Here is a 12714-nt window from a genome sequence, read left to right on the forward strand (position 1 = left end):
ATAATGTGCATATTTACACAAAAAACAAATAATAATAAAAAAAAATTTTATTTATTTATTATTTTTTTATTTATTTATTTCATTTATCGATTATTTCAAAACATTTTCTCAAAATATCATTAAAAAAAAAAAAATAAAAAAATTTTATTTATTTATTATCAACAAAATTTTTTTTTATTTTAAGCAATTTTTTAAAAATAAAAGCCCAAAAAAAGATTTATGTTTTAGATTTATTTTTTTGAGATATAAACCTAAATTTTTAAATAGTAGTGCATATTAAAAAAAAAATATAACTATTAATTACCATTTTATATAAATAACAAAAAAAAAAAAATATAAATAAAAACTAATAAATAAATTTTTTTTTTTTTTTTTTTTTTTATAGGGCCATTTAATTCAAGATTAGTTAGTTATTTATAAAGAAAATATTGGTACTCTGGATTATAATAAAAAAAAGTAGTATTTAAAAAGTATTTATATAATCAATATTCAATTTAAAATGTTTAACTGTTAGATATAAATTATTAAAAAAATTCATTGTTTTATCAGTTTCTCATAAGATATATTTTTAAAAAAAAAACTATAAGAAAATTTTTTTTCAAATAAATAATAAATAAATGTTATTTTAATTGAAATTTTTTTTTTTTTTTTATTTATTTTTCTTCTTTAATTACATAGAATTTACATTTTTTATTTACACTCAAATCATTGTTTTAACTGTCTGGGCATTATAATAAGTGAGATTACAAAAGAAGTGTTTTGGGATTTTTTAAACCTAATTATAAAAAAAACAAAGATGGATTTATAGTCAATTTCAACTGTAAAATATAATAAAATATGTTGTTATTTTTAACAGTTAAAAAAAAAATAATAACAGAATTTCTTAAGAACACTTCACTATTATCCCCCCAATATTGTTAAAAAAAACTATGGTGCAATAAACAAAAAAAAAAAAAAAATAAATATAAATATAAAAATAAAAAAACAAAAAGATGTGTATTATTTCCCACTTATTTGTGTGTATCTTTATTATTTTTATATTTATTACTCTATAGAGTTAACGACAATACCAAGAACAACATACACGCCTACACCACTCTATATGAGTATTATTTTTGTGGGTGTTTATTTCAAATTAAAAATTTGAATTTATTTTTAATTTTCAATAAATATAAAAACTAATATGTATAATCATTAATTTGATGGGCTATTATAAAAATCTAATTTGTGTGTATTGTGTATTTTAGGGGTAAAGTGTTTAGTGGGTATGGATGTGTGGGTGGGTGTTTATTATATATATATTTTTATATATAAATTTTTATATATAAGTTTTTATATATAAATTTTTTTTTTTTGAAAAAAGCTTTTAATTTGTATATATTTATATTTCGTGTGTTGGCGGGGTTATAGTGGGTTTCTTTCTTGATAATCAATTAATTCACTATCACCCAATAAATTAAATATTTCTATTGAACCATTCTATTTTAATTCAAATTTATTATATTTTTTTTTTTTGTTATATTGATACTTTTATGAATAATATTAGACTACAAAAAATTTAAATAAAAAGTAATATCATGAAAATTTTTTTATATTCTTTATTGATATATTAGTAATTTTAATATTAAAAAAATTCTAATAAACATATTTTTAAATTGTTATTTTTTTTTTTTATTTTTATTTTTTTTATTTTTTTTTTCCTTTAAAATTTTAATTTATCACACTGAAAAATAATTTTAAAGCAGTTCGAACAGTGTGCTCATACCCTAAAACAAAGAATTAGGTTTTGTTGTATATTTATTCATTAAAAAATATCTTTAAATAGAAAAAAATAATAATAAAATCAACAACTACCATTCAAAAAGGTAATTACAATATTGTATTAACATATATACTCAATTGATTTATTTATTATATATTAATAATAATATTTTCATTTTATATTATATAGTAATATTATCAATCATTTATTCATATCAATAATAAAATGAAAATTTTAATAATACTTTTAATAATTATACAATTGATAAATAATGCAACAGTTGCTTATAATTATAATAGCAGACAAAATAAAAACAACAATAGTTTTAAATATTATCATTACCCACATTTTAATCAACACTTTTCATTTTCTCCAACCTCTTCATTAAATAATTCATATAGCAATAATATAAATCATGATAGCAAGTGCAAAGTTTTATCAAAATCAATCACTATTTATGACGATTATTTAAATAGTGATTATATAAATCTTAGCAATAACGATATCAATAGAGGATATTTAGAATCATTTACACTTGAAAATCAAATACCAACATTTTCAAATTCAAGATATTCAATTAAAATTAATAACACATTTAGTATCAATGATAAAATCCAATTTATTTCTCCCCATAATCTATTTAATTCAAAAAATGTAATTATAAATAATTAAAAAAAAAAAATTAATAAAATAGTTTATTTACAATGAATTTTTTTTATAAAAATATTAGGTTAAGGAATTAAATTTTAAAATTTATTTACCAAATAAAATTACTACAAAAATAAATATTCAATTAATTAATAGTATTAATAATTTTTGTGGAGAAAGAATACCGATTTTATATACAATTGAAGACAATTTTAAAGGAAGTCCACCATATCAACAATGGTTAAATGGAAGAGTTTTATTAAAAAAAGAAGATGCAAATTTTTATAATGGTTTTCGAATTTTCACTGATTCAATTTCAATAAATAATGAATGGATTGATGAATTTTATCTTGACAATTTCAAATTAATATATAATAATTATAGTAATAATAATAGCAAATGTATTGATAGTTATAAAAATAATCAAAATATCAACATAAACCATATATATAATAATCACCAAGAATTTTTTGAAAATAAAATAAATAGAAAAATATTAGAATTAAATTTAGAAAATAATGATAATAATAATATATTAGTCAATAAATATTTTTTAAAGTTATCAAACAAAGATATTTTATTGGGTGGAAAAAATGGTGATTTTTCAGTTTATTCAAATGATTTTTATGGTAAAGAAGAAAAATGGGAATTTGAAAATAATAGTTTTTTAGAAGAATATTCAAATGGAAATATAGTGTTAAAAGGAATAATAATCAACAGAAATAATTTATGTAATAAATGGAAAGTAAATTTAGAATTTCTTCCAATTTCAAATAAACAAATCAGTGTTCATTCAAGAAAAGAGTTATCATCTTTTAGTTATGTTGAAAATGGAGGCAATATCGACTCAAGTAAATGGAGTTATTATAGGTTAGTCAATAACGAAATTAGTTATTGGGAAGGTTTAGAATGCAATGAAAACAGGTTTTATACTTTTTCAAATCCACAACCAAATATTCTAACAACCCAAGTTGGTTTTGGTGCAAATAATAAGAATTCAAATTTTGGTTTATCTACCACTTTATTTTTACATCAAAACATTTTAATTGAAATAAATATAGATTTGCAAGAATCTCCAATACAGAATACAAACACAAATATAAACTATAATACTTGTGAATATCTTCAGTGTCCCAATGGATTTAAATGTTTTTTAAACAATCAAACCGGTGAAAGAGAATGTAAATTAATGGCATATCATATCGATGATAAAGATGACCAGAGTTGTTCAAGTTTAATCTGTCCAAATGGTTACAGTTGTAGTTATGAAAAAGAAACAAATATTAAAAGCTGCATTAAAGATATAGGTCCATTTAACAAAGACGATTGTTCAGTAGTTGAGTGCCCAAAAGGTTATGGTTGTTGGTTTAATTCTACAGATGAAACTCTAAATTGTAAAGAAATTGGAGAGGAAAACCATTGTTCAGATTTCAAATGCCCACATAACCAACATTGTGTATATGAGCAATCACAAAGAAAATGTGCTCCAATTATTAATAATGATTATACTTGTAAAAATGTTAAATGTCCACACAACCACCAATGTCAAATTAATTCAAATGGTTTACCAAGATGTTATCCAATTATAGATCCATGCAAATATAAAAATTGTAGACCTGGAAAAGAATGTAGGGTTACACCTTGTGGTGAGGCAAAGTGTTTTTACCCAGAAGAATGTTGTGAGGGTAAATATTGCCCACCTGGTTACAAATGTGTTAAATATAATGGCATAGACGAGTGTATAGGTTTACCTCCACCAATTATAGTCAATAATTGTGACGATATCTCTTGCCCAATCAACTTTACCTGCATAGACATTAATAAAGGAACTGGTAATTTTACTCCATTTTGTGTACCAACAGAAGGTTCTTGCCAATCTTATACAACAACATTTGATATAGAAGGTTTTATATGGATAGATAAAAATGGTGATGGTATTAAAAACAAATATGAACATGAATTTGGTACAAATCTTTTCATTAGATTATTAAATAATATTGACAATACACCTGCAAGAAATACCTTTGGTAATATTATCCCAATTTCTGTAACTGATGAAAAAGGCCATTTTATTTTTAGTGATGTTCTACCTGGTACATATGTTATAAATTTTGGAAAAATAAAAGGATTCCATTGGGCAAAAACAGATAATAGTTGGGTTAATCTAGATGGTTATTCCCCTCCATTAGAATTACCACATTATAGCCCAGGTGATACAAGATTCTTATTAGATGGCACTCCAGTAACATCGAAATACCTCAGTAAAAAAGTAATATTCCCATCGCCAACTGTTAAAGACTACAATAAAATGCTGTCAATCCATGAAAGAAATAATAATGCTCTTACACCACTCCCAGAAAACTTATTGGGTATTCCAACAAATGTTTGTCCTACTCATTTTGTAGTTGGTGGTATTTTTGCCGGTCTAGTTCCAAAAAACCCACATCCATCACCCACTCCATCACCAACTCCATCATCAACTACAACATCACCAACAACTCCACCAACCCCAACACCCTCACATAATGAAAATGGTTTGTTCGCAATTGGAAAAAGAATATTTTTCGATTATAATAATAATGGTGTCTTTGATCAAAATGATATTGGAGCCTCCAATGTAATGGTAACATTGTTAAATCAAGATGGTTCTCCAGCCAAATATAATAAGGGTAACATGGTTCAACAGGTTACTACTGACTCGAAAGGTTATTACTTTTTCGATTCGTTACCAAGTGGAGATTATATGGTACAATTGGGAAATTTACCACAATCTTTTTCATTATCACCCTATAACAATTATCCATTATCAAAAGATGAAAATATAAGTAAAATATTCAATTTAAAAAAAGATAGCAAGGGTGTTGTTTTAGGAGAATTGGGCGTATATCCAAGATCTATATTTGCTCAATATATCAGACCAGATGTCGATTTCGCTTTAGTTTCAGATTTACCTTTGTTTGCTGTTGGTGATACAGTTTTTTATGATCAAAATAAAAATGGTATTCAAGATTCAAATGAAAAAGGTATAATGGGTATTCCAGTAAAATTAACCTCCAAAACTACAAATAAATCATATACCACAGTAACAGATTCAGATGGTCATTATTTATTTGATAATGTGCAAGAGGGATCTTATTTTTTATCTTTCAAGTTACCAAATGGTTATTCAACAACAAATAGTTTTGCAACTTTATCAAGAGGTGAATATAAAACTCAACCATTTACACTCGATAAAAAGTTGCCTCCAACATCAAGTAAAAAACCATACAAACCAATAACAGCCCCACGTTTTGATGATACCAAAGACTTGCCATTGTTTTTCCCCAATTCATTTGGAATTGGACATGTTACATTCATCGATTCAAATATGGATGGAGTTTTTACATATGGAACTGACAAACCGCTACCAGGTGTTAAAGTTTCTCTATTAAATTCAAATAATCCAAAAGAACCAGTAACAAATGTTTTTGGACAAGTTGTCGAGTCGGTTTCAAGTAATGTAAATGGAATTTATTACATTGATAATTTGAAACCTGGTGTTTATAGAGTAAATTTTGAACCACCAAAAGGATATCGTCTAACAAATTTACCTAAAAGCTTTTTATCATTACCAGATATGGGATCTTTAGCATTACCAGAGTCCTCTCAAACAAATCCTTTGGATATTGAGAAAGTTTCAAAGTCAACATCGACCGCTTATAAACAAATGGGTGTTAATGCTGCAAAAATGTTTATTGGTGCCAATGCAGGTTATTTTGTTCCTCCAACCATTTCAGTAGGTACTTTTGTTTGGTACGATAAAAACTTTAATGGTATATATGATCAAAATGAACAAGGTGCCCAAGGAATTACCATTGCCCTATATGATTCAAAAGGAAATCAAGCAATTGATATTAACGGAAATTTAGTAGCTCCTCTTCAAACCGATTCAAATGGTTATTATTTATTTACAAAAATCCCTGAAGGATCATATTATGTGGCATTTAAAAATATTCCAAATGGATTACGTTTAACTGATCAAAGAGTATTATCAGGTTTATCGAGTGCTATTGATTCAGCTCCAAATCCCAACACTGGTTTTACAAATATATTCAAAATATCAGTAGATGATCCAAAGGTCAGACAAACTCTTCCAGAAGACAATTCACCCGACTTTTACATTAATGACATAGAGAATGCCGGTTTAATATTAGGTAACCAAGCAAGACCAAATCGATATGCTGTTGGTAGATATGTTTATTATGATGATAATAGAAATGGTCTACTAGATGATGGTGAAGGTGGTGTAGAGAATATTAAAGTTCAAATTTTATCTTTAAATGGGCAACCTGCTTTAGATTATAGGGGAAAACCAATTCCAGCAGTTTATACAGATTCAAGTGGGAAATATATTATTGATAATCTTGCAGAAGGATCTTATCAACTTCATTTTTCTAACCTACCAAATACTTATAATTTTGAAAACCTTCCTTCTCCTTACCCAAGTTTTTTAAATGGCAAAACTGGAATATTTACTCTATCACCTAAAGTTACAGTTCAAACATCAAAATTAAAAAAATCTAAAAAATTTTTGTTAATGGAAAATGATGTTTCAAGTGATGCAAATAATGTGGCAACAGCAATAGCTGATATATTCAATCCTTTAACAGGCTCAAACACAAATCCAAATGGAGGTTCAACCTCTATTGAGGGGAATAAATCAAGTGAACATCAATCATCTTCATCTTCATCGACAGCATCTTCATCATCTTCATCATCTTCATTCGTTGGGGTACCTGTGGATCAATCTTTAGAAGAGTTTCCAATAGATCAATATAGCCCATTTCTTGAGTCTATAGAAGGTACTACACCTTTGGATGCTATTGAGGCAAATAGAACTGATTTAACTAGAAATGCAGCTTTAGTAAGAAGTCCAGCTTATGCATTTGGGCAAATAGTATTTTATTTAGATGCAAAGGGAGAGCAAATTGGTGTTCCAGGTGTTACAGTTACTCTTAAAGACTCCTCAGGTGATCCAGTAACAAGTATTCAAGGAAAACCATTAGACCCTACTAAAACCGATTCAAAAGGTCAATATCGTTTTAATCAATTAAGAGCGGGTACATATCATGTAGAATTTAGTAATATTCCCCCAGGTTTCACATTCTATGATCCAATTACTGGTGTTATTGATTTCGATTTGGTAAATCTAAATAAGGATGTTCGTGGTACGTTACCAGCAGATAAAGTTCCAAGATCAGTTTATTATAATCCAAAGATCAATTTACAATTAGTTCCACCTTATTTTTTTGCAATAGGAAATCAAGTTTGGAATGATACAAATAAAGATGGTCTTTATCAAATAGGTGAACCATTTATCCCAAATGTTACTGTTATACTTGCTTCTGGAAATGGTGATTACGTATTAGATCACTTTAGCCAACCAGTTCTCCCAACAAGAACTGACCTAAATGGTGAATATTTTTTTGACTATCTTCCAGAAGGTTTTTATACCGTCCAATTTGAAGCACCCTCAAGACATTATTTTACTAATCAATTAGTACCAATTGATAAAAGTGATCCAAATTCATTCAACTCATATCCAAATAGTCAAGGTTTAACAGGTAAAATTGAACTTTCTGCATCAAAATATTTAGAAGCTCCTCCTTCGAAATATAAATCAATAATTAAAGCATTAGTTGTAAACTTTCATATTGATGCTGGTATAGTTTATGATGTCCATTATGTACAATCTTATGCTGTTGGTCGTTATGTTTTCAAAGATTCAAATGATAATGGTATAATGGACAGTGACGAAAAAGGAGTTTCAGGAGTTCAAGTGGATATCTATACTCCAAATGGAGAATCAGTTAAAAATTTAGATGGAAAAATTGTAAAACCAACTGTAACCGATGAAAATGGTTTTTATAAATTCGATATGCTCACTTCAGGTACTTATGTGATCAAATTTAGCCAAATTCCAAAAGATTTAATGTTTGGAAACAAAACATTGCCAGACCCAAATACCGGTGTTACTCCATCATTTTCATTATTCCCAGCAATTCCAAATGTACGTCTTTCTACACCTGATGATGGAGTTTTGGCACAAGCTGTCGACTTTAACAAAAATGCAGGTTTAATTGATGCAGTTTCTTTTGCAATGGGTCATTATGTTTGGTTTGATATCAATTTGAATGGAATTATGGATGAAGATGAACCTCCTGCCACAGAGTTTACAATTGTTCTTTACAAATGCAATATTACAGATATTGATGTTGATTGCAATGTCGATTATAACAATTTTACATCAACTGATGAAAAGGGTTTTTATTATTTTGACAAATTAGATCCCGGTGTTTATAAATTATATTTTTGGAATGCATTAAAAACATATCAAGTTACAACACCAAATCAAGGTGATGGTACAAATGATAGTAAAGCTGTAAATGATATAATAGATAGTATATTTTTAAATATTTTCAATCCAGATGTTACCTTGACAAATCCAAATTTAGATGGTGTTGTGCAAGCCCAATATATAGACAGAAACTTAAACATTGGTTTAATGAAGCCTTCTATGTTCAGTGTTGGATATAAAGTTTGGTATGATACAAATAGAAATGGTATAATAGATCAAAAGGAATTACCTGTAGAAAATGTAACAGTTTCATTAAGACATCTAAAGAGTAAAACTAAAGATTACTCATTTGATATCTATGGAAACCCATTAGTTGCCATAACCAATAGTACTGGTCATTATTGGATTAACAATGTTTTACCAGGTTTCTATGTTGCAAAATTCTCTAATCTCCCTGATGATACCAGATTTACAGTTCAATTAAATGACAACGTAGCAAATGCATATGGCTTAACAGGAACAATAAATTTATTTTATAACTCATCAAAAGTCCATCCATATAATCCTTATATAGATATAGGATCCGAGAATGCAGATTACGTATACGCAAAAGTAAATGCGGGTATATTAAAAGGAAAAACGGATATTTATTTATACTCAGTAAGTGGTTATGTTTATTATGACGTAAATAAAAATGGAATCAAAGATCCAAATGAAGATACTGTCAACGGAACTCGGGTAACTTTATTAGATTTAAATGGTGGTCCTATGATTGATGCAGATTCTTCTCAAATTCAACCATATATCACAGGGCCAGATGGTTATTACAAATTTGATGGATTTTTAAAAGGAGAATATCAAATTTCGTTTGAAGGTGTTCCAAGTGTGAAATATCAATTTTATAGTCCTCTCGATCAACAACATTTAAATCACTCAGTTCTAGATAAAGTAGTAGTTTCATTGCCTGAAAATAAAAATGTTGTAAATGTTACTGATGATAAAGTTAATGCTGTATTTATTTTAAGACAACAAAATGCAGGTATTATTAAACTAATAACATATGCAATTGGTAGAAGAGTTATTCCAAATTATTATAATACAACTTTACAAGATTCAGGATTTAAGGGTGGTGGTATTTCGGTTTCATTATATCGTAATAATGCTGTTGCAACCTATGTAGATGGCACTCCTATTCAACCAACAATAACAGATAATAATGGATATTATTATTTTGATAATGTACCAATTTTAGAAGGTTATCAAGTAATGTTTTATAATTTACCAGATGGTTGGATGTTTGAGAAGTTCAAAAACTCTTTAAATCCTTTCATTTCTTTCGAAACTTTACAAACTTTTAATTTACCAAGATCCAGACCAATCCCAATCAATAAAACTGAATATCCAAACCTAGATGCAACATATGGCTGTTTAGATCAAAATACTTATATAGCTCCAATTTTATTCGGTATTGGGGACGTTACTTTTGTAGATGTTGAAGGTTCAGGTATCCAAGCTGTTCCAAAAATCCCATTACCAGGAGTTACAGTTAAATTATTAACATCAGATTATAAACCTGCCGTCAATGCATTTGGAATTACTGTAGAATCTCAAATAACAGGGCAATTTGGAACTTACAAGTTTATGGATTTATATCACGGTAGATATATTGTGCATTTTAGTTTAGTTAAGGGTTATTCATATACTCAACCTTTCTCTGGTGAGGATGTAACTTTAGATTCAAATGTAAATCCTGTTGATGGCTATACTAATGTTATAGATTTAGATGTTAACGATCCAAGTATTATTATGATTCCATTAGAAACTAGAAATTTAACATTGGTTTGTGACACCTCAGTTGATGCTGGTTATGTATCTCTCTCGCCAAAAGGTTATATTAGTGGTATGACTTACATCGATTACAATGCAAATTATAAATTTGGATCATATGATAAGCCGGTTCAAGGAATTACTGTCTCTCTTTATACAGGCGATAATTCAGAATTAGTTGCCACTACCAAAACTGATAAAAATGGATTCTATTCTTTTTCAGATTTATTTATTAGTTCACAATACCAAGTAGTATTCTCAGGTATTCCACCAGGTTATTACCCATTAGGTGATACAGTACAATTTCCAGTAGCATCAAAAACTGGTGTTAATTTAGGTATAATTTATCCCACCGATTTTTGCCAAGATGAAATTAAAATATTTATATCATGTTTCGTCAAAGGTGATACAAATAAAGACGTTCCAGTAGCAGTTAGTTTCCCTTATGGTTCATTTTCAGATTTAAATAACGATTATGGAGACAAAGAAGAAATCCTCACACTTTCAGACACTAGAACAATTTATGGTGTAGGATATGATCGTAAACAAAATTACCTCTATGTATCTCCATATAAAAAACAATTTGCCAGTATAAGTCCTCAAACAGCTTCATCTATTTTCCGTAAAAATTTATCAACAGGCCAAGTTTCAGTGTATACAGATTTAGCAAAAATATTTGGTTTTGATTTTTTAGCTCCCCAAGGCAGAACTTCAGGAGATTCACTTACATATAGAATTTTATTTGGTGATTTAGATATTGTTGGAGATTATATTTGGGTGACTAATTTATATCGTAATATTGTTGTTAAAATTCCACTCCGTGAAACTCCAACTAAAGATAATATCAAATTAATCAATATTACTCATGATTGTGGGGAGAATGGACCATGGAGAATTTTCGGTTTAGGATGGGATGGTAATAATATGTTTGTAGGAGGTGTTTGCGAATGTTCAGAATCATTTAATCAATCAGCTTTAGTTGGGGTTATAAAAAAAATTAACAATGACGAAAAAACCACCACCGATGCCTTAGTAATTCCACTAAATTATCCAAGAGGTCGTTTACAAACTAGAATTATGTATCTCAGTGATCAAACTCCAATTTTTTCATCAGTTCAAAATTCAACATGGGTACCTTGGAATGATACCGCGGGTAATTTTAAACCACAAGCACAAATTACTGATATTACATTTACTGGAAATGGTGGAGGTGGTAATATGATTATTTCATTCAAAGATCGTGAAGGTGATAGTCAATCTGTTACTCCAGCAGGTGATATGTTGATAGCATGTAAAGATTCAAGTGGCCAATATGTATTAGAATCAGCAGGTGTATGTGGAGGTTTAATTGGAGCTAATCCAATCGCAATTGGTAATATGGTCCCTCAAGGTCCTGGAGGTGGTGAATTTTTTGATGATAATTTCGGAAATAGAGATTGGCAACATGATGAAACCTCGTGGGGTTCTGCATTTTATTTACCCGGTAGCGGTGAACTAATTGGTGGATCATACGATCTTTTTTCCACAAATGAAGCTGTATTAAAACATTGGAGTTTACAAAATGGAAGAGTTTTAGGTGGTTTCATTTTAATTCATGGTGCTGGTTTAGATTTTGTATTCAATAAAGTAAATGGTTTAGGTGATATAGATTCAAACTGTGGTTTACCAAATACTTATATTGGAAATTATGTTTGGTTAGATCAAAATCAAAATGGTTTACAAGATCCAAATGAAAAGGGTATTGCAAATATAACTATTCAATTATTTGATACAAATAACACTTTAGTAAATATGACCAGAACAAATGAAAATGGAATATATCAATTCCAAGTTCACTCAGGTTTCCGTTATAGGGTCCATTTTGTTTTACCACCAACATATCGATTCACTATTTCAGTTATAAACCAAGCAGATGCAAGACAAGTCGAAGAAATTAACTCTCAAGTCGATGAAAAAGGTGATTATTATTTTTATGCTGATGGGGAAGGCCAAAACAATTTAGATATAGATTGTGGATTAATTAGGGGTTAAAAAAAAAAAAAATAGAAATAAAAATAAAAAAGAAATATATATATAAATAAATTTGTAAAAGTTATTATTTTTATTTTTTATTTTATTTATTTATTGTTAATAAATTTTA

General features: G+C 27.9%; 1 protein-coding gene across 1 annotated transcript; it reads left to right on the forward strand.

Annotated features, from left to right (window-relative positions):
- Nucleotides 1–1987: 1987 nt before the first annotated feature.
- Nucleotides 1988–12689, forward strand: DICPUDRAFT_58166 (uncharacterized protein; the record flags this gene model as incomplete). The annotated part of the gene is made up of 2 exons (XM_003292771.1): nt 1988–2416; nt 2493–12689. 2 exons carry the CDS (start codon nt 1988–1990, stop codon nt 12603–12605), a joined length of 10542 nt encoding a protein of 3513 aa, XP_003292819.1. The 3' UTR covers nt 12606–12689.
- Between the last annotated feature and the right edge of the window lie 25 nt (nt 12690–12714).

This window comes from Dictyostelium purpureum, assembly GCF_000190715.1.
Source record: "Dictyostelium purpureum unplaced genomic scaffold DICPUscaffold_372, whole genome shotgun sequence".
In the NCBI taxonomy this organism is placed as follows: Eukaryota; Evosea; class Eumycetozoa; order Dictyosteliales; family Dictyosteliaceae; genus Dictyostelium; species Dictyostelium purpureum.